Below are 26,533 nucleotides of genomic sequence, written 5' to 3' on the forward strand. Positions count from 1 at the left end.
GGGGTGGTGCTGTGACGGGAGGAGTGAGTCCTCCGGGCCGCGGGGTGGCGCTGTAACAGGAGGAGTGAGTCCTCCGGGCCGCGGGGTGGCGCTGTCACGGCAGGAGTGAGTCCTCCAGGCCGCGGGGTGGCGCTGTGGCGGGAGGAGTGAGGCCTCCGGCCGCGGGGGTGGCGCTGTGACGGGAGGAGTGAGTCCTCCGAGCCGCGGGGTGGCGCTGTGACGGGAGGAGTGAGTCCTCCGAGCCGCGGGGTGGCGCTGTGACGGGAGGAGTGAGACCTCGGGTGACTGGAAAGCAAGATGGCGGCGGCTGTTTCCGCGCGGGGTCGGCTCTGCTTCGCGGCGGCAAAGTGAGTGTCCGGGCGGCGGGAGGGGAGACGTCGGGGGTCACCGGGACCCAGAGACCGCGGTGGGCGACGGGGTGGAGGAGGGGAGGCTCCCGGGGGACGTGGAAGCTCCCGTGGGACGGGGGAAGCGCCCAACCGCGAAGGTCAAACAGAGGCCGCGGGGGATCCGGAGCCCCGGGGAAGGTCGGAGGGGGGGGGGGGGGGGTCGGAGGGGTGAGGGGGGGGGGGGGGGTCGGAGGGGTGAGGGGGGGGGGGTCGGAGGGGTGAGGGGGGGGGGGGGTCGGAGGGGTGAGGGGGGGGGGGGTTCGGAGGGGTGAGGGGGGGGGGGGTCGGAGGGGTGAGGGGGGGGTCGGAGGGGTGAGGGGGGGGTCGGAGGGGTGAGGGGGGGTCGGAGGGGTGAGGGGGGTCGGAGGGGTGAGGGGGGGTCGGAGGGGTGAGAGGGGGGGTCGGAGGGGTGAGAGGGGGGTCGGTGTGATGGGGGTTTGGAGGGGTGAGAGGGGGGAGTCGGAGGGGCGAGGGGGTCGGAGGGGAGAGGGGGTTGGAGGGGTAATGGGGGGGTCGGGGTGATGGGGGTGGTCGGGGGGTGGGGGTCGGAGGGGTGAGAGGGGGTCGGGGTGATGGGGGTCGGAGGGGTGAGAGGGGGGTCGGAGGGGGGTGAGAGGGGGGGGTCAGAGGGGTGGAGGGGGGGGTCGGAGGGGGGGGGGGGGTCGGTGTGATGGGGGGTCGGAGGGGTGAGAGGGGGGGTCGGAGGGGTGAGGGGGGGTCGGTGTGATGGGGGTTTGGAGGGGTGAGAGGGAGTCGGGGGGCGAGGGGAGGGGTCGGAGGGAGAGGGGGTTGGAGGGGTGGGGGGGGTCAGAAATGGGGGGGGTCGGGGGTGATGGGGGTCGGAGGGGTGATGGGGGTCGGAGGGGTGATGGGGGTCGGAGGGGGTGATGGGGGTCGGAGGGGGTGATGGGGGTCGGAGGGGTGATGGGGGTCGGAGGGGGTGATGGGGGTCGGAGGGGTGAGGGGGGTCGGAGGGATGTGGGGGGGGTCAGGGGTGAGAGGGGGGGTCGGAGGGGTGAGAGGGGGGGTCGGAGGGGTGAGAGGGGGGGTCGGAGGGTGAGGGGGGGTCGGTGTGATGGGGGTTGAGAGGGGGGAGTCGGAGGGGTGAGGGGGTTGGAGGGGTGAGGGGGGGTCAGAAATGGGGGGGTTGGGGTGATGGGGGTTGTCGGGGTGATGGGGGGTCGGAGGGGTGAGAGGGGGTCTATGGGGGTGGTCGGGGTGATGGGGGTCGGAGGGGTGAGAGGGGGGTCGGAGGATGTTGGGGGGGGGGTGGAGGTTGGAGGGTGAGAGGGGGTTCGGATGGGTGAGAGGGGGGGTCGGAGGGGTGAGAGGGGTGTCGGGGTGAGGGAGATGGTGTCTGAGTCCATGTCTCATTCTCTCTCTTCTCCCCTAACCCCCCCCCCCACCCGCTGTCTAGCCGTCTGCGTTGGCCGCCGGGCGGTTTCGGAGCTCTGTCTCCTTCGCTGAAACCATCGCCAATATTCCCGAGACCCAGCTGTCGAGCCTAGAGAATGGGGTGCGAGTGGCCACGGCCGAGTCTGACCATCCCACATGTACGGTGAGTGACCATCCTTCAGTGTTGTTCCTGGAAGCTCGACTGACTTCTCTTCCTGAGAAGGCGGCTCAATGTTGTTGCTCTGGGTGGGGTTGGGGGAACCAGCCAGCCCCCCACACCCAAAATTAAACTCATCCCTTTATGTGGCACCAGCTCTTCCTTCCTCTTTTCTGGACAATGTTTCTCTTTCTCTCCTCTTCACAGTTCCAACTCTTCTTTTTCCCCAAGCTCAATATGCTCCTGCCACCCCTCCGGTCCCTCTTTCAACATCACTTTATTGTGATACTTTGGACAGTGAATCTCATCAACTATTTGGCTATGTAGGGCATCGCAGATGCTGACATCACTCAAGACCGGTGGACTGTGCACTGCTGTTTTAGTAGCTGCTGTTGAGCTGGAGCCAGAGTTATTTTCCTGGCTCTGGGACTAACTGTGTATGTTACTGTGGTCGGTGGCACAGTGCATACTTAGCGCAGAGCAGGATGGTGTGGCCTGTGTTCGGGTGTAGACCAGCATTGTTGTTGAATGGTTGCTCTAACTATGCTCTCCCTGCGCAGGTTGGTGTGTGGATTGAGGTTGGAAGCCGATACGAAAACGAGAAAAATAATGGAGTTTCAAACTTCCTGGAACATGTCGTTCTGAAGGTAGGCTACTGGAATGCCTCTCCTGTGGGTCAGAACGGCCAGTGCAAGAGAGCCCCCCCCCCCCCCCCCCCCCCCAATAATGGGTGGGAGGGACTGGGTCCGAGGGCGCCCTGTTTACAAGAGAGTTTCTACAAAAACTGCTGGTGGAACATTCCGAGTTCAATATGAGTTCAGTGTAAACTTTCACTCTGCTTCCCTCCCCACAGAAACTGCCAGATCTGCTGGGTTTATCCAGCATTTTATGATTTTATTTCTGATTTCCAGGATTCCGATTTTGTGGGCACAGATTCAAGGTGATTGGCAAAGAGGCAACATAAAACTCATAAAGAGTGAGTGCTTGGGATTCGGAAGTGTTGACTTGGCAACTTGTTGGATACTGATTCCTGGTGGGATGGTGGATACTGATTCCTGGTGGGATGGTGGATACTGATTCCTGGCAGGATGGTGGGTACTGATTCCTGGTGGGATGGTGGGTACTGATTCCTGGTGGGATGGTGGATAGATTCCTGGCGGATGGTGGATACTGATTCCTGGTGGGATGGTGGATACTGATTCCTGGTGGGGATGGTGGATACTGATTCCTGGTGGGATGGGGATACTGATTCCTGGTGGAGATGGTGGATACTGATTCCTGGTGGGATGGTGGATAGATTCCTGGTGGGATGGTGGATACTGATTCCTGGTGGGGATGGTGGATAGATTCCTGGCGGATGGTGGATACTGATTCCTGGTGGAGTGATGGATACTGATTCCTGGCGGGATGGTGGATACTGATTCCTGGTGGAGTGATGGATACTGATTCCTGGCAGGATGGTGGGGTACTGATTCCTGGTGGGATGGTGGGTACTGATTCCTGGTGGGATGGTGGATAGATTCCTGGCGGATGGTGGATACTGATTCCTGGTGGGATGGTGGATACTGATTCCTGGTGGGGATGGTGGATACTGATTCCTGGTGGGATGGGGATACTGATTCCTGGTGGGGATGGTGGATACTGATTCCTGGTGGGATGGTGGATAGATTCCTGGTGGGATGGTGGATACTGATTCCTGGTGGGGATGGTGGATAGATTCCTGGCGGATGGTGGATACTGATTCCTGGTGGAGTGATGGATACTGATTCCTGGCGGGATGGTGGATACTGATTCCTGGTGGGATGGTGGATACTGATTCCTGGCAGGATGGTGGGTACTGATTCCTGGTGGGATGGTGGATACTGATTCCTGGTGGGATGGTGGATAGATTCCTGGCGGATGGTGGATACTGATTCCTGGTGGGATGGTGGATACTGATTCCTGGTGGGGATGGTGGATACTGATTCCTGGTGGGATGGGGATACTGATTCCTGGTGGGGGTGGTGGATACTGATTCCTGGTGGGATGGGGATACTGAGTCCTGGCAGGATGGTGGATACTGATTCCTGGTGGATGGTGGATAGATTCCTGGTGGGATGGTGGATACTGATTCCTGGTGGGGATGGTGGATAGATTCCTGGCGGATGGTGGATACTGATTCCTGGTGGAGTGATGGATACTGATTCCTGGCGGGATGGTGGATACTGATTCCTGGTGGAGTGATGGATACTGATTCCTGGCAGGATGGTGGATACTGATTCCTGGCAGGATGGTGGATACTGATTCCTGGTGGGATGGTGGATACTGATTCCTGGTGGGATGGTGGATAGATTCCTGGCGGATGGTGGATACTGATTCCTGGTGGGATGGTGGATACTGATTCCTGGTGGGATGGTGGATACTGATTCCTGGCAGGATGGTGGATACTGATTCCTGGCAGATGGTGGATACTGATTCCTGGTGGAGTGATGGATACTGATTCCTGGCGGGATGGGGATACTGATTCCTGGTGGGATGGTGGATACTGATTCCCGGTGTGATGGTGGATACTGATTCCTGGTGGGATGGTGGATACTGATTCCTGGTGGGATGGTGGATACTGATTCCTGGTGGGATGGTGGATACTGATTCCTGGTGGGATGGTGGATACTGATTCCTGGCGGGATGGTGGATACTGATTCCTGGTGGGTGGTGGGTTCTGATTCCTGGTGGGGATGGTGGATACTGATTCCTGGCGGGATGGTGGATACTGATTCCTGGCGGGATGGTGGATACAGATTCCTGATGGGTTGTGGTGGGGTGATGGACTTGAGCATTAACTTATTTTGATGGTAATGTGTGTGGAGTTTTTGTTGTGTCCGGTTCCGGAGAATTGGGTCGTGAGCAATAATATCTCTGGGTGTAGTGGGGGAGTGAGGGGGAGGGCCGGATACAGACAAATCCGTTTTTTACAGAATGGCTCAGAGTAGGGTTCATTCCGTCACAAAGGATTTTCCTTAAAACAGTGATTCGCCCTGGATTCCCCACCAGAAATCACCATCCCACGAGCCTCTCTGGTACATGGACGGGAACAAATTGACCGATTATAGTCTCGCCGGACAAACACGAGGCTGGGAAATTAATGAATCTCCATCCCTCCCCTGAACAAATAAAGTATTGGTGACTGAAAGGGCGGAGGTTGGATCCTGGAACAAGACTCGAATGACACTGGTTGTAGGATCTGGGCCCTCCAGCTGCTGCCTCCCTGCCCCGGGATTGGCCGTCTCCCGGGATAGGCGGCAGGATTTGTCTGTACAATGGAATATTTCGGAAAACTAGTTTGAAATGTTAAATCATTCTGTTTTCAGGGAACCAAGAAACATTCTCAGCTGGTTTTGGAGGAGGAGGTGGAGAGCCTGGGGGCTCACCTGAGTGCCTACACTTCCCGCGAACACACTGCCTACTACATGAAGTCTTTGGTCAAGGATTTGCCAAAAGGTGCTGAACATTCCCACTGTATTTTTAGGGATAATCTGAATCTTTATTTGGTGCTTTTATCTGTAACCAGGATTTGCATTAATGTACACTCCAAAACTGGTATGTATATTTCGCACAGAATCTTGCAGGAAAGGAGGCCATTTGGCCCATTGTGCTGATGCTCTTTCGTAAACAGTTCAGTTAGTTCCCTTTTTTTTCTTTCAAGGGGGGGGGGGGGGGGGGGTGTTGTCACTGGATAAGCCAGCACTGTCTCCCCATCCCTAATTGCCCTCAAACGGAATGATTCAGGGGCAGTTAAGGGTCAACCACATTGCTGTGGGTCTGGAGTCACGTGTACGTAGAACATAGTGCAGAAGGAGGCCATTCGGCCCATCGAGTTTGCACCGACCCATTTAAGCCCTCACTTCCACCCTATCCCTGTAACCCAATAACTCCACCTAACCTCTTTGGTCACTAAGGGCAATTTATCACGGCCAATCCCCACCTAACCTGCACGCCTTTGGACTGTGGGAGGAAACCGGAGCACCCGGAGGAAACCCACGCAGACACAGGGAGAACGTGCAGACTCCGCAAGGACAATGACGCAGCGGGGAATCGGACCTGGGACCCTGGCGCTGTGAAGCCACAGTGCTAACCACTGTGCTGCCCAGACCAGGGCCAGACTGGGTAAGGACGGCAGATTTCCTTCCCTAACGGCTGTTAGTGAACCAGATGGGTTTTTACAACTTTCATTGTCACCATTCATGAGAATGATTTCAATTCCAAACGTTTATTCTTGAATTTAAATTCCATAGATGCTGTTGTGGGATTTGAACCTGTGTTTGCAGAGCATTACCCTGGGCCTCTGGGTTACTGCTCCATTGTCACCGCGTCACCATCTACGTTTCCCACAGTCTTTTACTATTTAATTGTGTAAATCATTTTAACATTTTTCTCTCGATTCATTTGAAACTTACACAATATAAAGGAAATGTGCGCGTGTCCAGAATCAGCACCAGCCAGGACCTGCGGTTCCCACCCTGGGATCTCACTGGCTGGTCGCAGTACGTTTACAGCACTGGCCTTGGTCCTCGGGTCAGCAGGCCTCCCTTATTGACCCAGACTCCGAGGTCCCTGGGTCCAGGCGCCCCACGATCAGACCCTCGGTCTGTAAGAACCTCAGTGGAAATGTACAAGAGAATTGGGCTCAGCCATTACTCCCCCAGCAATTGGTTGAAAGAATTGTTTTGGTGCCGTGTGTCAGTGCAGACTTGATGGGCCGAAGGGCCTCTTCTGTGCTGTATATTTCTGTGATCCTGATTGATATTTGTGCTTTCTTTAGTGAGCCGGGGCAGGGAGGGGTCCTGGTTACAATGGAAACCCTAACCTGCAATGTGCCAACAATGAATGGGGGGGTGGGGGGGGAGAGAAATCGGTGTCAGGCAACCATGAATGACTGAATCACACTGTTATTTACTGTTTATGTTAACTAGTCTCACATTGAGTTACTGCTACAGGTGAATTGGTAAACTTTACTAGTTACTGCCCTGTTAAACTGGTCTCGCAGCTGTTAATGTAAAGCTCTGCTGATTGCTGCTCCATTTGAAGTGCTCATAAAATGCTAGTTACAGCAGCTTGCTCACTAATGTAACCAATCACTGATGATGTACCATTTGTCAATGTGCTCTGTTGATTATTCTTTTTGTCTACTATCTACGTACTGTGTACATTCCCTCGGCCACAGAAAAATACTTTTCACTGTACTTTGGTATCATAAGACATAGGAGCAGAATTAGGCCACTCGGCCCATCGAGTCTGTCTGCCATTCACTCATGGCTGATATTTTCTCATCCCCATGTGACAATAAATCAAAGTTACAGTCACACCCAATTCAACCGATGTATTTCCCTTTGCAGCTGTGGAACTCCTCGGTGATCTGATACAGAACAATTCACTATCAGAACCTGACGTGGAACATGGACGGAAGCTGATCCTGCAGGAGGTGCAGGAGATGGAGAATAACTTGGAGGAGGTGGTCTTTGATCATCTTCATTCCACTGCCTTCCAGGGAACACCCCTAGGCTACACAGTGGTGGGGCCCACTGACAACATCAAGTGAGTGGGGGATTTTGTTTTTTTGTGTGGCCATTGCTGGCATTTGTTTTCCATCCCTAACGACCCCCGGGAGGCTGGTGATTTGTTAATTTTTTTATTTAATAAATTCAAATCCCCGAAACCAAACCCAACGAGGGTGGTTGTACTGAGGGCTCAGCGGGAGGGAGGCTGTACTGAGGGCTCAGCGGGAGGGAGGCTGTACTGAGGGCTCAGCGGGAGGGAGGCTGTACTGAGGGCTCAGGGGGGGGGAGGTTGTACTGAGGGCTCAGCGGGAGGGAGGCTGTACTGAGGGCCCAGTGGGGGAGGTTGTACTGAGAGCCCGGGGGGGGGGGGGGAAGGTTGTACTGAGAGCCCAGCGGGGGGAGGTTGGCTGTTCAGAGGCTCAATCTATTCAGCAAGGAGCACTCTCACTGTGGTTGTTCAAAGTCTGCCATCCGCAGCGTCTGTAACACGGAACTTGTTAGTGACTTTCCGTATTTATCATTCCTTGATCCAAAGAATATCTGCTGTTGTATCTTGCTCAGGAAGGTTGCTCTCTCTGGGGTATTGAGATGGAATGATAATAATAATCGCTTATTGTCACAAGTAGGCATCAACGAAGTTACTGTGAAAAGCCCCTAGTCGCCACATTCCGGCGCCTGTTCGGGTACACAGGACAAGTTCAGAAACCGGAGCACCCGGAGGAAACCCACGGAGAACGTGACAGACAGTGACCCAAGGTTGGATTTGAACCCGGGTCCCTGGTGCTGTGAAGCAGCAGTGCTAACCGCTGCCACCCGGGTCCCTGACACTGAGGCAGCAGTGCTAACCTCTGCCACCGTGCCACCCAGATCCCATGTGCTGTGAGGTAGCAGTGCTAACCACTGTGCCACCCAGGTCCCTGGCACTGTAGCCTGTGTCTGTGGGCATACCTACACCACATGGGCCTGGAATATTGTCCATCAGAATGACTGTGTCAGGCTGTTGCTCGACAAGCCTGTGAGAGAGCTGACCCAATTCTGGCACAAGTCCCCAGAGGTTGGCAATTCGGCTTTGCAGGGTCAACAGGGCTGGGTTTGTTATTGTTTCTGGTGCCTCGGCCGATGCCAGGCGGTTTGCCCAGTTTCATTGCTCTTTGCAGATGTAACGGTTTAGAGCCAGAAAAGGTCCTTCAGCCCATCGCATCTGTGCCGGTCAAAACAAATCACTTAACTATTCTAATCCCATTTTCCGGCACTTGGCCCATAGCCTTGTCTGTCCTGGGCATCGCAAGTGCTCATCTAAATACTGTTTAAATGTTATGAGGTCTCTGCCTCCACCACCCTTTCAGGCAGCGAGTTCCAGACTCCGGGTGAAAAGGTTTTTCCTCACATCCCCTCTAAACCTCCTGCCCCTTACCTTAAATCTCTGTCCCCTGGCCATTGATACCTCCCCCCAGGGGAAAAGTTTCTTCCTGTCTATCTATGCCCCTCATAATTTTATACATCTCAATCCTGTCCCCCCTCAGTCTTCTCTGCTCCAAGGAAAACAACCCCAGTCTATCCAATCTCTCCTCATAGCTGGAACTCTCCGGCCCAGGCAACATCCTGGTAAATCTCCTCTGCACCCTTTCCAGTGCTATCACATCCCTCCTAGAATGTGGATTCCAGAACTGCACACAATACCCTAGCTGTGGCTGAAGCAATGTTTTATACACAGAACAAGGAAAAGTATAGCACTGAACAGGCCCTTTGGCCCTCACTTCCAGCATAACCTCCCTGCTCTTAAACTTTATGCCTCGGCTAATAAAGGCAATTGTACCATCTGCCTCCTTAACCACTGTATCCACCTGCTCTGCTACCTTAAGGGACGGGTGTACATGTACCCAAAGGTCCCTCTGATCATCGGTGCTTCCCAGGGTCCTGCCATTTATCATGTATTCCCTTGCCTTGTTAGTCCTGCCCAACTGCATCTTCTCACTTATCCAGATTGAATTCCATTTGTCATTGATAGAATGGTAGAGTGATACAGCACAGAAAAGGCCCTACAGCCCATCGAGTCTGCACCAACAATAACTACCCCATAAATCTCACGCTAATCTCATTTACCAGCACTTGTCCCGTATCCTCGAATGTGATGGTGTTACAAGTGCTCGTTCAATTGCTTTTTAAAGGTGAGGTTTCCAGCCTCCACTATCTTCCCAGGCCGTGCCTTCCGAATTCTCACCACCCTCTGAGTGAAACTGTTCTCAGATTGCCTCGGAATCTCCTGCCCCTCGCAATAAAACAATGCCACCTTGTGATTGAACCATCAACCAAGAGGAACAGCAGCTTCCTATTTACTCTGTCCAAATCTCTTGTAATCTTATTCACCTCAATCATACCCCCTTCAGCCTTCTCTGCTCCAAAGAAAACAATCCCAGCCTACCCAGTCTCTCCTTGTAGCTCAGATGCTCCATTCCAGACACCATCCTGGCAAATCTCCTCTGTACCCCCTCCAGTGCAATAACCTTCCTATAGTGAGGTGACCAGAACTGCACACAGTGCTCCAGCTGTGGCCTAACCAACGTTCTGTACAGCTTCAACATAACCTCCTTGCTCTTATATTCTAGGCCGCAACTGATTAAGGCCTGTGTCCCATCTGCCTTCTTAACCACCCTATTCACGTACTCTGCCGTCTTCGGGGATCCTTGAACAAGTACCCCAAGATCCATCTGTTCCTCTGAGCTTCCTAATGTCCTTCCAGTCATTACATACACTCTGCTCCTGATTCTTCTTCCAAAATGCATCACCTCGCACTTCTCAGGGTTAAATACCATCTGCCAATTCTCTGCCCATCTGACCAACCCATCTATATCTTCCTGTAACCTTCGGCCCTCTTCTTCACTGTTAGCCACCCTGCCAATCTTGGTTTTGTCTGTAAACTTATAATTCCCCCATGTTCTCATCTGATTGATTTACTGTCGCATATACCGAAGTACGATGAAAAGTATTTTTATATCATTTGTAGCGTGGATCTCACCCCCAAAACCCAGGTTAGGTGGATTGGTCACACTTTAATTGTAAAAAAAATTAATTGGGCACTTTAAATTTAAAAAAGAAAAAATTAATTGGGCACTTCCCCCATGGCCAGAGAGGAATTAAAACCTGTGTCAGAGCCCCTGTAATTTTCTACCTCGCCTCCCACAACAGCCTGGGATGCAATTCATCCAGGCCTGGGGATTTGTCTATTTTTAAGCCTGCCAAAGCCTCCAAAACCCCCTCACTTCCTTTGTCAAACTGCTCAAGGTCCTCACAGTCCCATATCCTGAATTCTGTACCTACACCGTATCAATGTCGTATGGCTTCACACAGATTGCCCCTTTGGTCTCTAATGGGCCCTACTCTTTCCCTGGTTAACCTCTTCCCCTTAATGCATTTATAGAATATCTTGGGGCTCGCCCTAATCTCATTCGCAAATCCTTTTTCACCCCCCTTTTTGCTCTTATTGTTTTCTTAAATTTCCTCTGGCACTTCCTATATTCCGCTTGGGCTGCAGTTGAATTTCTCCCTTTGGACTTGCTAAAAGCCTTTCTCTTCCTCCTTTTCCAGTCCTGGATTGTCCTAGACATCCAGGGTTCCCTGAACCTATTGCTCCTACATTTCCCCCTTGAGGAAACATGTTGAATATGTACTCTCCCCATTTCCTTTTTGAATGCCCTCTGCTGTTGCTGTAGATTTCCCCACAAGAAGCTGTTCTTAGTCAACATTGGACAGATCCTGCCTTATTTTAGTAAAATCTGCCTTGTCATCTGTAGGCCATCTTTTTCCTTGTCCATAACAAATTTGAACCGTACCGTGTTATGGTCGCTATCACTAAAATACTCCCCCATTGCCACATTGAGCACTTGTCTGGTCTCATTCCCCAGAATCAGATCCAGCTCTGCTCTATCTCTTGTTGGGCCTTCTGCATATTGATACAAAAAACTCCCCTGAATACATTACGCGAAACCTTTTTCAAAAAGTGATTACATGTCGCACCTCCATGCTAACTATTTGTGACCCCTCCATGAGAACTTTGAACCCTCTGCACTTTGGCATTCTGCAGTCAATCTCCATTTAAGTAATATTCAGCCTTTTTATTCTTCCTGCCAAAGTGAACACTTTCACAATTTCCCATATTATACTCCCACCTGCCAGAGTTTTACCCACTCACTCAACTTATCAATATCCATAAGACATAGGAGCAGAATTAGGCCACTCGGTCCATCGAGTCTGCTCCGCCATTCAATCATGGCTGATATTTTTCTGATTCCCATTCTCCTGCCTTCTCCCCACCTACCTCTGTCTTAAAGACACTCAATTTGGCCTCCCCAACCGTCTGCGGCAAAGTGTTCCACAGATTCACCACCCTCTGGCTGAAGAAATTCCTCCTGATCTCTGTTTTAAAGGATCGTCCCTTTCGTCTGAGATTGTGTCCTCTGCTTCTAGTTTTTCCTACAACTGGAAACATCCTCTCCACGTCCACTCTCCATATCTATCTGCAAACTCCTTATGTGCTCTTGACAACATACTTTCCTACCTATCTTTGTATCATCTGCAAATCTAGCTCCCCTCACTATGCCTTTAATATAAATTATAAAGTATCAGGCTTGCGATGGCGAAGTGAAAGGGTGAGAATGCGGGCAAGGTGGCTTGCTAATCCTTTTGCCCTTCTTTCTGGCACCATAGACTGTTTACTTTTCAGGAATCCTTGTAATTTAGTGGAATAGAGTTTGTACCTTTCTGAGGTGCCCAGAAGAGACAAAACCAAGAAGGATTTTAGCGGAAATCTGTCAGTGTGGTGTTGTTGAAGAGGAAGGGTGGTGTAAGTGTTCGTTTGCAGCTGGTGTCTCTTGGTTCTCCTTTGCCGAGCCAGCTGACTTTGCTCAGTGGCCGTCTTGGGTGGATTTCCTTACTTTATCTTTTCAGTGTCCTTTGTGTGGTATCTTTTTTGGGAAGGGCTGACTCCGGATGAAGGGGTGGTGGGAGACCTCCAATAACATGCCAGCGACTGATAGAAATGGGACTATGACAGGTGAGGACCTTGAGAGGATTGTTACCACTAAGGAGGGAGTGATGGGCAAGCTAATGGGGCTAAAGGTAGACAAGTCTCCTGGCCCTGATGGAATGCATCCCAGAGTGCTAAAAGAGATGGCTAGGGAAATTGCAGATGCACTAGTGATAATTTACTGAAATTCACTAGACTCTGGGGTGGTCCCGGTGGATTGGAAATTAGCAAACGTGACGCCACTGTTTAAAAAAGGAGGTAGGCAGAAAGCAGGAAATTATAGGCCAGTGAGCTTAACTTCGGTAGTAGGGAAGATGCTGGAATCTATCATCAAGGAAGAAATTGCGAGGCATCTGGATAGAAATTGTCCCATTGGGCAGACGCAGCATGGGTTTGTAAAAGGCAGGTCATGCCTAACTAATTTAGTGGAATTTTTTGAGGACATTACCAGTGCAGTAGATAACGGGGAGCCGATGGATGTGGTATATCTGGATTTCCAGAAAGCCTTTGACAAGGTGCCACACAAAAGGTTGCTGCATAAGATAAAGATGCATGGCATTAAGGGTAAAGTAGTAGGATGGATAGAGGATTGGTTAATTAATAGAAAGCAAAGAGTTGGGATAAATGGGTGTTTCTCTGGTTGGCAATCAGTAGCTAGTGGTGTCCCTCAGGGATCCGTGTTGGGCCCACAATTGTTCACAATTTACATAGATGATTTGGAGTTGGGGACCAAGGGCAATGTGTCCAAGTTTGCAGATGACACTAAGATGAGTGGTAAAGCGAAAAGTGCAGAGGATACTGGAAGTCTGCAGAGGGATTTGGATAGGTTAAGTGAATGGGCTCAGGTCTAGCAGATGGAATACAATGTTGACAAATGTGAGGTTATCCATTTTGGTAGGAATAACAGCAAACGGGATTATTATTTAAACGATAAAATATTAAAGCATGCCGCTGTTCAGAGAGACTTGGGTGTGCTAGTGCATGAGTCACAGAAGGTTGGTTTACAAGTGCAACAGGTGATTAAGAAGGCAAATGGAATTTTGTCCTTCATTGCTAGAGGGATGGAGTTTAAGACTAGGGAGGTTATGTTGCAATTGTATAAGGTGTTAGTGCGGCCACACCTGGAGTATTGTGTTCAGTTTTGGTCTCCTTACTTGAGAAAGGACGTACTGGCGCTGGAGGGTGTGCAGAGGAGATTCACTAGGTTAATCCCAGAGCTGAAGGGGTTGGATTATGAGGAGAGGTTGAGTAGACTGGGACTGTACTCGTTAGATTTTAGAAGGATGAGGGGGGATCTTATAGAAACATTTAAAATTATGAAGGGAATAGATAGGATAGATGCGGGCAGGTTGTTTCCACTGGCGGGTGACAGCAGAACTAGGGTACATAGCCTCAAAATAAGGGGAAGTAGATTTAGGACTGAGTTTAGGAGGAACTTCTTCACCCAAAGGGTTGTGAATCTATGGAATTCCTTGCCCAGTGAAGCAGTTGAGGCTCCTTCATTACATGTTTTTAAGGTAAAGATAGATAGTTTTTTGAAGAATAAAGGGATTAAGGGTTATGGTGTTCGGGCCCGAAAGTGGAGCTGAGTCCACAAAAGATCAGCCATGATCTAATTGAATGGCAGAGCAGGCTCGAGGGGCCAGATGGCCTACTCCTGCTCCTAGTTCTTATGTTCTTATGTTATGTTCTAATCCGTTTGGTAACTTGATCAGCCACGATCACCTTGAGGGTGTTAGACTCAGGAGGCTAAATTGCTGACTCCCGCTCCTAGGTCATGTGTCCTAGGGAGGAGATGCTCTGGCTGATTTTGCAATCCAGTTCTTGGTCTGTAACACTGTAGGTAACAGGTGAGGAACATATCAGCCAAGATAGAATGGCAGAGCAGAACTCTGGGCCAAATGGCCTAATTCTGCTTCTATATCTTATGAACTTGAGGTGGCAGCCTTTAATTTCCTTTTTTGAGAATCTAGCCACGGTCAGCTGTTAAGGGGTTTCGTTGTAGTGTGACTCCACTCATTTGTATTTCTCAGATGGGGTGAATAGTCCATGATTCTGTTCAATCCGCTTGTTTCAACACAAATCTAAATCTAAACTAGATCTAATTTCATTCTTTGGCACCAACCTGCCCCGTCTCGCCATTGCCAATTGTACAATCTTTTTGCCAAATAAAGTTCTCGTGTGGGCAGCCTGCCATTGAATATTCTAATAAACACCTGATTAATTCTTTCTTCCAATTGAAGCATTATCTTTTTGCTGTTTAGGTCTGTGAGTCACAGCAATCTTGCAGAGTTCATGGCCAATCATTACAAAGCTCCCCGAATAGTTGTGGCTGCATCTGGAGGTGAGAAGCGATTGACCGCGACCTCAGCTGGTGGATAGTTTCCACCGGACTTCAGGAAGGAAGTCAGGGTGTTGGGATGTGGTACAATGGAGATTTCCGAGATTAGTACCAGGGATGTGGGATTTAGTTAAGGAGAGACTGGATAGTTGAGGTTGTTCTCCTTATAGCAGAAAAGGTTATTTAATTATTTAATAACTGTTTGAAATTGTGATTTAGATAGAGTAAATAAAGAACTCTAGAATGGTAGAAAGGTTGGAAACTAGAGGAGACAGGCTGAAGGTAATTGGCAAATAAAGGAAAACTAATTATAACAATACCTTTTATAATCTTTATTATTGTCACAAGTAGGCTTACATTAACACTGCAATGAAGTTACTGTGAAAAGCCCCTAGTCGCCACATTCCGGCGCCTGTTCGGGTACACTGAGAGAAAATTCAGAATGTCCAAATTATCCAACAGCACGTCTTTCTGGACTTGTGGGAGGAAACCGGAGCACCCGGAGGAAACGTGCCGACTCCGCACAGACAGTGACCCAGCGGGGAATCGAACCTGGGACCCTGGAGCTGTGAAGGGACAGTGCTAACCACTGGTACCTTGCCACCCGCGCACTGAGCTGTTGGAATCTGGAATATGCTGCCTGAAAATGCGCTGGAAGCAACATAGTTGATCTTAACTGCCCCCCCCCCCCCCCCCCCCCCCCCCCCCCCAAACTCTGAAATAGCCTGGCAAGTATCTCAGCTCAAGGGCAATTAGGGATGAGCAGCAGATTCTGCCCCAGCCAGTGACCCCTGCACCCCCTGAAACAATAAATAAAATAATATTCAGTGGTAACTTTCAAAAGGGGAAATGGATAAATGTTGAAGGGGGACATTATCTGGAAAGGACAGTGGGAACAGGAGTCATTAGATCACTCTCTCAAAGAGTTAGAACGGGGTTCAATGGCCTCCTGTGCTGTGCCATTCAATCATTAGAATTACAGTGTAAAATTAAGCAATTACAACACTTCAGGATTAATTACAGTGTTGTGATGCCTGTGGGTTAATTGCAGTGTGTGGGGGTGATTGTGACGTCTGTAGGTTAATTACAGTGTGTGTGGGGTTGTGGTTAATTACAGTGTGAGGTCTGTGGGTTAATTACAGTGTGTGGGGTGAGTGTGAGGTCTGTGGGTTAATTACAGTGTGTGGGGGTGAGTGTGAGGTCTGTGGGTTAATTACAGTGTGTGGGGTGAGTGTGAGGTCTGTGGGTTAATTACAGTGTGTGGGGGTGAGTGTGAGGTCTGTGGGTTAATTACAGTGTGTGGGGGGTGAGTGTGAGGTCTGTGGGTTAATTACAGTGTGTGGGGTTGAGTGTGAGGTCTGTGGGTTAATTACAGTGCGTGGGGGTGAGTGTGAGGTCTGTGGGTTAATTACAGTGTGTGGGGGTGAGTGTGAGGTCTGTGGGTTAATTACAGTGTGTGGGGGTGAGTGTGAGGTCTGTGGGTTAATTACAGTGTGTGGGGTGAGTATGAGGTCTGTGGGTTAATTACAGTGTGTGGGGTTGAGTGTGAGGTCTGTGGGTTAATTACAGTGTGTGTGGGGTGAGTGTGAGGTCTGTGGGTTAATTACAGTGTGTGGGGTTGAGTGTGAGGTCTGTGGGTTAATTACAGTGTGTGGGGGTGAGTGTGAGGTCTGGGGGTTAATTACAGTGTGGGGGTGAGTGTGAGGTCTGTGGGTTAATTACAGTGTGTGGGGGTGAGTGTGAGGTCTGGGGGTTAATTACAGTGTGAGGTCTGGGGGTTAATTACAGTGTGAGGTCTGGGGGTTAATTACAGTGTGAGGTCTGGGGGTTAATTACAGTGTGAGGTCTGTGGGTTAATTACAGTGTCTGCTCTGCTTTCTTGCCCCACCTCCACCAGGTATTCGCCATGACGAGGTGCTGGGCCTGGCTAACCAGCACTTTGGAGGAGTTTCCTTCAAGTACAAGGATGATGTAATCCCAGTGTTGGCTCCTTGTCGCTTCACGGGAAGTCAGGTTAGTCCAGGGGTGGGCAAACTTTTCCGTGCAAGGGCCACATTCAGAAATTCACAATTCACAAAGGGCCGCATAGTATATTAAGTAAAATAATTACTTCACCCGGTTATGATTCTGGGCGCCTCATATAGAACATAGAACAGTACAGCACAGAACAGGCCCTTCGGCCCTCGACGTTGTGCCGAGCAATGATCACCCTACTCAAGTCAACGTATCCACCCTATAATTTTTTTTTTTAATGACTTGGTGGGCCGCCCAAATACCTTTGGCGGGCCGCACGCGGCCCGCGGGCCGTAGTTTGCCCACCCCGGGTTAGTCCTACGGTGTCACAAACCTGTCAATCTACCCTCATAGATCATCAGCCTGTTGGTCTTTTCCCCTGTGCCGTTCCTCATCTAGTGCTAAATCTGGCACAGACAGATCCGCGCTTCCATCTCCTTAGTGAGCCACATTCACTGATTTAAGCAGGGCAACAGTAAGGGCTCTTAAAGACACCCAGTCAGGAAAATGACTGGGACCAAACCTTAAAATGGCAAAGGGAAATGTGTGCAGAAAGGGAGGCGATGGGATTGGTTACTGGGGAGAGGATGAGGGACTGGGATTGGCCAATGGGGAATGGGTATGGGGATGTGATTGGCCACTGGGGAATGTGAAAGGTTGGGATTGGTCTCGATGGGGGTGGGGAGTGAGTGAGGGGCTGGGATTGGTCACTGGGGAGTGAGCGAGGGGCTGTGATTGGTCACAGTGAGGGTGGGGAGTGGGTGAGGGGCTGGGATGGGTCACGGTGAGGATGGGGAGTGAGTGAGGGGCTGTGATGGGTCACGGTGAGGGTGGGGAGTGGGTGAGGGGCTGGGATTGGTCACTGGGGAGTGAGTATGGGACTGGGATGGGTCACGGTGAGGGTGGGGAGTGGGTGAGGGGCTGTGATGGGTCACGGTGAGGGTGGGGAGTGGGTGAGGGGCTGGGATTGGTCACTGGGGAGTGAGTATGGGACTGGGATGGGTCACGGTGGGGAGTGGGTGAGGGGCTGGGATTGGTCACTGGGGAGTGAGTATGGGACTGGGATGGGTCACGGTGAGGGTGGGGAGTGAGTATGGGACTGGGATGGGTCACGGTGAGGGTGGGGAGTGGGTGAGGGGCTGGAATTGGTCACGGTGAGGATGGGGAGTGAGTGAGGGGCTGGGATGGGTCACGGTGAGGGTGGGGAGTGGGTGAGGGGCTGGAATTGGTCACGGTGAGGGTGGGGAGTGGGTGAGGGGCTGGGATGGGTCACGGTGAGGGTGGGGAGTGGGTGAGGGGCTGTGATTGGTCACGGTGAGGATGGGGAGTGAATGAGGGGCCGGGATAGGTCACGGTGAGGGTGGGGAGTGGGTGAGGGGCTGGGATGGGTCACGGTGAGGGTGGGGAGTGGGTGAGGGGCTGGGATGGGTCACGGTGAGGGTGGGGAGTGGGTGAGGGAATTAATGAATTGAGGCTGGAGCAGGTTTGAGACAAGTTGCAGAATTGAAGAGACTGGCTTCAGCTGAGCTCTGAGCTGAGCATGGGTTTATCGGCATTACACAGGCCGGGAATGTTCTGTAATGAACTGTCTGAGCCGCTGGGATTGGGTTAGGGTTCAGGTTATATGGTGAAATTGGGCAGACATTGGCCGATTTAAGTTTCCTTTCCTCAGGTGTGCATGATCACTTGTGCAGCTGCAAGTTCCCTGATCTCAGCCCTGGTTATCTTTCAGTGCTTTCTGTACATACGTGGACTTTGAAGGGGGATAGAATGTGCTTCACTAATCCACGCGGTTTAATGCCTACCATCACCCTGGCAACAGTCAGCCACTTCAGTGCATGGAGTTGAAAACTGTTTTTGTTGTGTGAGGTTGAACACTCCTTCTTCATTTCAGCTTCTTGTGCGGGATGATGCGATGCCGTTAGCACACATTGCCATTGCTGTGGAGGGTGTTGGATCGTCCAATCCTGATATGGTTCCCCTCTCGATTGCCAGCACACTCATTGGAAACTGGGACCGCACGTATGGGGGAGGGGCGGTGAGTAGCTGGTATAATTCAGGAAGTGAGAGGATCTCTTTCTGGAGCTGCAGGATTGATATTATTGTCACATGTACCCAAGTACAGTGGAAAGTATTTTTTGCGGCAAGGGGAACGTGCACAGTGCGTACACAGTGGACAAAAAGAATAACCAACAAAGTACATTGACAAATGGTACATCAACAAATTGTGATTGGTTACAGTGCGGAACAAGGGACCATCCAAAGCAAATACATGAGGAAGAGCAGCAGGGCGTCGTGAATAGTGTTCTTACAGAGAACAGATCAGTCCGAGGGGGAGGCGTTGAGGAGTCTAGTAGCTGTGGGGAAGAAGCTGTTCCTATGTCTGGATGTGCGAGTCTTCAGAATTCTGTACCTTCTGCCTGATGGTAGGGTCTGGAAGAAGGCACTGCCTGGGTGGGAGGGGTCTCTGATAACGCTGTCTGCCTTCCTGAGGCAGCGGGAGGTGTAGACAGAATCAATGTGAGGGTGGTTAGTTTGTGTGATGCGTTGGGCTGAGTTCACCACACTCTGCAGTTTCTTGCGATCTTGGGCTGAGCAGTTGCCATACCAGGCTGTGATGCAGCCGGATAGGATGCTCTCTATGGAACACTGACCTCTAGATACTCTCTAGAGCAGTGTTCTTCAAACTTTTTTTCCGGGGACCCATTTTTACCAACCGGCCAACCTTCGCGACCCACGGCCGCCGACCTGCGCGACCCACCATTTTCTCTTACCTTGTTTGCTGCTGACAAAAATGGAGGAAATGGTTTTGGGTCCCTTTGGCCCTGGTACACGCTCCTCCAATGGAACCTGTTGGATGAAGATGAAGCCTTCCTGTGTCGGAAAGTATGGAGTCTCCATCTGTCCAAAGTTCTAAAAAAAATTTCCTGTAAAGTTTTATCAAATAAACCCCCGCCCCGAACTTGTAAAACAAATAAAATGAATAAAATAAATGAAAAAAAATAAAATGAATAAAATAAATGAAAAAAAACCACTCCAGAACTTGTGAAACAAAAAGCTGCAACCGTCTAAAAAAAAATAGCGTCCGCACTGCGCATGCGTGCCCGATTATCGACGCGCAATGCGGCTGAATTGTTTTTACATGATCGCGGACTGCGCATGCGTGCCGATCAGCATGCGCAATGCGGCCAAAACTTTTTTTAAACATGTTCGTGGCCGCTTGCAGCCGGCGTTATGAAATGTTATGAAACACCGGCTGCTGCGCGGGGATTTGCGCGATCGGGAGAGCCGCGGACAACGGCTCCGCGACCCTCCCGACATCCACCCACGCATCACGCCCCCGACTTTGAAGAACACTGCTCGGGGGACTCGTGAGACTCACAATCTTTTTATTTATTTGTTCATGGCATGTGGGTGTCGCTGGCTGGCCAGCATTTAGTGCCCATCCCTGAGGGCAGTTAAGAGTCAACCACATTGCGGTGGGTCTGGAGTCACATGTAGCCCAGACCAGGTCAGAATGACAGATTTCCTTCCCCTAAAGGACATTATAGAATCAGATGGGTTTTTCCGACAATCGACAATGGTTTCTGGTCAGGTTTAGACTTTCACCATCTGCAGTGGCAGGATTCGAACCCGGTCCCCAGGGCATAACTCAGGGTCTCTGGATTACTAGACCAGCGACAATACCACTACACCACTGCCTCCCCTTTGACTGCACAAGCAGTCTGTTGATGGGCAATTGCTGCCATTCGTGTCCTCTCAAAAGAAGCAAAGGGTGCTCGGCCTTTTCTCATTAGAACGGAGAGGAATGAGGGGCGACTTGATCGAGGTTTATAAGATGATTAGGGGAATAGATAGAGTAGACAGTCGGAGACTTTTTCCCCGGGTGGAACAAACCATTACAAAGGGACATAAATTTAAGGTGTGGTGGAAGATATAGGGGGATGTCAGAGGTAGGTTCTTTACCCAGTGGGGGCATGGAATGCACTGCCTGTAGAAGTAGTTGAGTCGGAAACATTGGGACCTTCAAGTGGCTATTGGATACGTACATGGATTACGGTAGAATGATGGGGTGTAGATTAATTTGTTCTTAATCTAAGACAAAAGTTCAGCACAACATCGTGGGCCGAAGGGCCTGTTCTGTGCTGTATTTTTCTATGTTCTATGCAAAACTTTAATTTTCACATTTTCCCCTTTGTTTTGGAATCCCTCCATGCCCTCCACCCCAGGAAATCGGAGTAAAGGTGATAGGAGCAGGGGGAGAGCGTGCTCTGCCATTCAATAAGATCATGGCTGATCTACACTTCGCCATATGTCCCCCATAACCCTTCACTCCATTATCAATCAGAAATCTGTCTGACTCTGCCTTCACTGAGCCAACCTTCACTGCTCTCTCCAATTTCACAGACTGACCGCCCTCTGAAAGGAAACACTTCTCACCTCCATCTCAAATGCTTCCAGGGAACCGTTCTAGCCTCCTGCAGCCCCCCCCCCGGTGAGACCACTGCCCTACTCTTAACTCTGACCTCTAACCCTCTGTGACCACTGCCCCACTCTAACCCTGACCTCTATCCCTCTGTGACCACTGCCCCACTCTAACCCTGACCTCTAACCCTCTGTGACCACTGCCCCACTCTAACCCTGACCTCTAACCCTCTGTGACCACTGCCCCACTCTAACCCTGACCTCTATCCCTCTGTGACCACTGCCCCACTCTAACCCTGACCTCTATCCCTCTGTGACCACTGCCCCACTCTAACCCTGACCTCTAACCCTCTGTGACCACTGCCTATTCTTAATTCTGACCTCTAACCCTCTGAGACCACTGCCCTAAATCTTACTCTGATCTCTAACCCTCGGAGACTACTGCCCTATTCTTAATTCTGTCCTCTAACCCTCTGAAACTACTGCCCTGCTCTAACTCTACCTTGCAGACCACTGCCCTAACTCTGACCTGCCCTACTCTAACTGACCTCTAACCCTCTGAGACCACTGCCCTATTCTAACCCTGACCTTGAAGCTAATGTTTCAAGTCAAGATGACCCTTTGTCAAAGGGTTATTCAAAATCTGTTATTCTGAACCTGTAGAAGTCAGGCTGCCAGTAATCCAGGGCTCACTGGATGATTGACTAGTCAGCCTGGGTTAGTAATAGAATTTAAATGAACTCTATGTTAACCCCTGTTGAGCCTGTCCTGGGAGTGTGAGACGGGGACAGTGTGTGTGTGTGACGGGGACAGTGTGTGTGTGTGACGGGGACAGTGTGTGTGTGACGGGGACAGTGTGTGTGTGTGTGAATGGGTACAATGATTGCTTCTCCTTTTTTTGCTGCAGAATCAGTCTAGTCGCCTGGCGCAGATTTCAGTTGAGAATAAACTGGGTCACAGCTTCCAGTCGTTCAATACGTGTTACTCTGACACAGGACTGTGGGGGATACACCTAGTCTGTGATGGATTGAGCATTGAAGATATGCTGCACTTTGCCCAGGGAGAATGGTAAATGCTCTGCTCTGGATTCTGGTTCGGGGATATCTGATTCCTCCAGTCTGGCATCACTAACTGTAACCTGCTGATGAAAAATTAGAAGTTATCCAATTGTCCACATTAAGCATTATAAATGAGGGAGTTCTGACTCACTGGTTAGTGCATCCCCACGGTGCTGAAGACCAGGGCGGCACAATGGCACAGTGGTTATCACTGCCGCCTCATGGCAACGAGGACCACAGCGGTACAGTAGTTGGCATCGCAGCGTCACCGGATGGCACAGTGACACAGCACTGCCGCCTCCCGGAGTGGCACGATGGCATAGTGGTTAACAGGGTGGCACAGTGGTTAGCACTGCTGGCTTCCGGAACAGCACTGGTGCAGTGGTTAGCACTGCTGCTTCACAGCGCCGAGGACCTGGGTTCAATCCCGGCTCTGGGTCACTGTCTGTGGAGTTTGCACATTCTCCCCGTGTCTGCGTGGGTTTCACCCCCCTCCCAAGCCAAAGATGTGCAGGGTAGGTGGATTGGCCACGCTAAATTGCTCCTTAATTGGAAAATTTGTTTTAATATAAAATAAATGAGGGAGTTTATTGCAAAGAATTCAAATGATCAAATACAGTCTGCACTTTGGCACATGAGAGGTTTGGTCCTGCAGCAATAGCTGTAGGGCCAGAGTCTAAGGAAAGGCTCGCAGACTGATCCAGACCAGAAGACAGCTTCATGCGGTCACTGTGTCTGATCTTGGCTGGAAGGACTCGGGGGTTTCTGCAGCTGAGGAGCCGCCGAGGTTCCCTTCTAATCAGTGACCACTCATCTCTGCTGTGTGAGGGACTCCAATCCAGAAGAAGGTTGTTCACACCCCCGCCTTACTGGGGGAGAGACCGGGGTGGGAGATGCGGGGAGAGGGTCAATGGGAGGGAACGGCACGTTTTTGCATTGACATTTAGAATGGTGCTTCTTTGTGGTTCTGTTTAGGATGCGTCTTTGCACAAGTGTGACCGAGAGTGAGGTGACCCGAGCCAAAAATACACTGAAGACACACTTAGTGGCACATTTGGATGGTAAGATGAAAAGCAGTTGGAGAAATTCTGGACCACAGGCGGCCATTCAGCCCCTCATCTCTCTCCTCCCATTTATTTAGATTCTTTCTGATCTGTATTTTAACTCCATTTTCTTTCCTTTGTTCCATGTGCCTCCTGGCCCTTTCTGAACAAAACAATTCTGCTTCACTCTCAGGCTGAAAGCGCCTCCCCCCATCCCCAACACCAAGCCATTCAGCGGGGAGAGTTCCAGGTTTCCGCTCACTGTGTGACAAAGCGCTTCCAACGGCCTGGCTCCAGGTTCCAGCTCTTGTTTGTCCATGCAAACTGCCCTCCTAATCTAACACTGAGTTGCCTGCACTGCACCCCCTTCATGGACAGTACACCCACCTTGAAGTCCATACCAGTTGGTATTGTATGGGTTGGGAATCTTGCCTCTTTATCAGAGTTGCTGGAAATTATGCCAACTTTGCAGAATTCTCCACCCACTGCCAGGCCCCTGGAGAGTTCACTGCTCAGTTGACCTGAAGCATAAATGCAGGAAGGTGCTATGTGTGCTCCCCAGTCCGTTTTGGATTAGCTGTGTTCTATCAGATCTCCGACTACAGCATGGGGCACAGAGATGGTGCCCACTGATTGTACACCAATGACAGTGCCAGAGTGGCATAGTCAGAGGAGCATACCCAGATGGACAGGGAGAGCAGTGAGAGAGATGTGTGCAATACCATTGGTCAGCTGGTGATCACTAATGTACAGATTTGTTCACAGGCACCACACCAGCATGTGCAGATATCGGACGCCAGGTCCTCAGTTATGGCCGACGAATCTCATTGGCAGAGTGGAATGCCAGGATCGATGTACGTATTGATTATATCGGTTTGTTTGAAACCAACTAGGAACTGATGGCAAGATTCACCTTCAAGCGCGTACCCCAATGAGAGTCAGTGTGTGTGGAGCCCGTACCCCTGTGAAGCATTTATGCTAACCACCATGCTACCGTGCTGCCCTAGTCAGTGTGTGTGGGACCCGTACCCCAGTGAGAGTCAGTGTGTGTGGAGCCCGTACCCCTGTGAAGCATTTATGCTAACCACCATGCTACCGTGCTGCCCTAGTCAGTGTGTGTGGGACCCATACCCCAGTGAGAATCTGTGTGTGTGGAATTGTACCCCAGTGATTGTCAGTGTGTGTGGCACCCGTACCCCAGTGAGAGTCAGTGTGTGTGGGACCCGTACCCCAGTGAGAGTCAGTGTGTGTGGGGCCCGTACCCCAGTGAGAGTCAGTGTGTGTGGGACCCTGTACCCCAGTGAGAGTCAGTGTGTGTGGGACCCTGTACCCCAGTGAGTGTCAGTGTGTGTGGGACCCGTACCCCGGTGAGAGTCAGTGTGTGAGGAACTGTACCCCAGTGAGAGTCAGTGTGTGTGGGACCCATACCCCAGTGAGAATCTGTGTGTGTGAAATTGTACCCCAGTGATTGTCAGTGTGTGTGGCACCCGTACCCCAGTGAGAGTCAGTGTGTGTGGGACCCGTACCCCAGTGAGAGTCAGTGTGTGTGGGGCCCGTACCCCAGTGAGAGTCAGTGTGTGTGGGGCCCGTACCCCAGTGAGAGTCAATGTGTGTGGGACCCGTACCCCAGTGAGAGTCAGTGTGTGAGGAACTGTACCCCAGTGAGAGTCAGTGTGTGAGGGTCTGTACCCCAGTGAGAGTCAGTGTGTGAGGAACTGTATCCCAGTGAGAGTCAGTGTGTGTGGGACCCGTACCCCAGTGAGAGTCAGTGTGTGTGGGACCCGTACCCCAGAGAGAGTTAGTGTGTGGGACCCTGTACCCCAGTGAGAGTCAGTGTGTGAGGAACTGTACCCCAGTGAGAGTCCGTGTGTGTGGGACCCGTACCCCAGTGAGAGTCAGTGTGTGTGGGGCCCGTACCCCAGTGAGAGTCAGTGTGTGTGGGACCCGTACCCCAGTGAGAGTCAGTGTGTGTGGGGCCCGTACCCCAGTGAGAGTCAGTGTGTGTGGGGCCCGTACCCCAGTGAGAGTCCGTGTGTGTGGGACCCTGTACCCCAGTGAGAGTCAGTGTGTGAGGAACTGTACCCCAGTGAGAGTCAGTGTGTGTGGGACCCATACCCCAGTGAGAATCTGTGTGTGTGAAATTGTACCCCAGTGATTGTCAGTGTGTGTGGCACCCGTACCCCAGTGAGAGTCAGTGTGTGTGGGACCCGTACCCCAGTGAGAGTCAGTGTGTGTGGGGCCCGTACCCCAGTGAGAGTCAGTGTGTGTGGGGCCCGTACCCCAGTGAGAGTCAATGTGTGTGGGACCCGTACCCCAGTGAGAGTCAGTGTGTGAGGAACTGTACCCCAGTGAGAGTCAGTGTGTGAGGGTCTGTACCCCAGTGAGAGTCAGTGTGTGAGGAACTGTATCCCAGTGAGAGTCAGTGTGTGTGGGACCCGTACCCCAGTGAGAGTCAGTGTGTGTGGGACCCGTACCCCAGAGAGAGTTAGTGTGTGGGACCCTGTACCCCAGTGAGAGTCAGTGTGTGAGGAACTGTACCCCAGTGAGAGTCCGTGTGTGTGGGACCCGTACCCCAGTGAGAGTCAGTGTGTGTGGGGCCCGTACCCCAGTGAGAGTCAGTGTGTGTGGGACCCGTACCCCAGTGAGAGTCAGTGTGTGTGGGGCCCGTACCCCAGTGAGAGTCAGTGTGTGTGGGGCCCGTACCCCAGTGAGAGTCCGTGTGTGTGGGACCCTGTACCCCAGTGAGAGTCAGTGTGTGAGGAACTGTATCCTATTGAGAGATGCAGCTTCAGTGGAAATCAAAGTGCCAGATCAGTGTTGCCATTCACATGCTGTATACGCAAACGTGTAAATTTGGGTCTGGGGGTGGCTGCTTGGCCCCTCGGCTGCTAGCCCATTAAATAAGATCGTGGCCCATCTGATTGTCACCCCAACCCCACATTCCTGCTGATCCTTGACAACCTCTCACCCCTTGTTAATCAAGAATCTATCTCACTCTGCCTGAATAATATTCAAAGATTCGGCTTCCAGTGCCTCTTATTTTAAACAGCAACCCCTAATTCTAGACTCTGTGACAAGTGGAAACATTCTCTCCACATATCCCTGTCAATACCCCTTAGGATTTTAAAGCTTTCAATCAGATTGCCTCTTTCTCT

General features: G+C 51.3%; 1 protein-coding gene across 1 annotated transcript in view; it reads left to right on the forward strand.

Moving 5' to 3' along the window:
• Positions 1 to 297: 297 nt before the first annotated feature.
• The window catches only part of LOC119973702 (cytochrome b-c1 complex subunit 1, mitochondrial-like), a 33,866-nt gene continuing 7,630 nt past the window's right edge, over positions 298 to 26,533 (forward strand). The window contains 12 exon segments of the mRNA XM_038812082.1: positions 298 to 313; positions 316 to 347; positions 1,807 to 1,947; positions 2,502 to 2,588; positions 5,289 to 5,418; positions 7,314 to 7,512; positions 14,763 to 14,842; positions 16,737 to 16,852; positions 18,747 to 18,890; positions 22,185 to 22,345; positions 23,311 to 23,396; positions 24,144 to 24,232. Of these exon segments, the coding sequence (XP_038668010.1) occupies positions 298 to 313; positions 316 to 347; positions 1,807 to 1,947; positions 2,502 to 2,588; positions 5,289 to 5,418; positions 7,314 to 7,512; positions 14,763 to 14,842; positions 16,737 to 16,852; positions 18,747 to 18,890; positions 22,185 to 22,345; positions 23,311 to 23,396; positions 24,144 to 24,232 (1,281 nt within the window).

This window comes from Scyliorhinus canicula, chromosome 11 (genome assembly GCF_902713615.1).
Source record: "Scyliorhinus canicula chromosome 11, sScyCan1.1, whole genome shotgun sequence".
In the NCBI taxonomy this organism is placed as follows: Eukaryota; Metazoa; Chordata; class Chondrichthyes; order Carcharhiniformes; family Scyliorhinidae; genus Scyliorhinus; species Scyliorhinus canicula.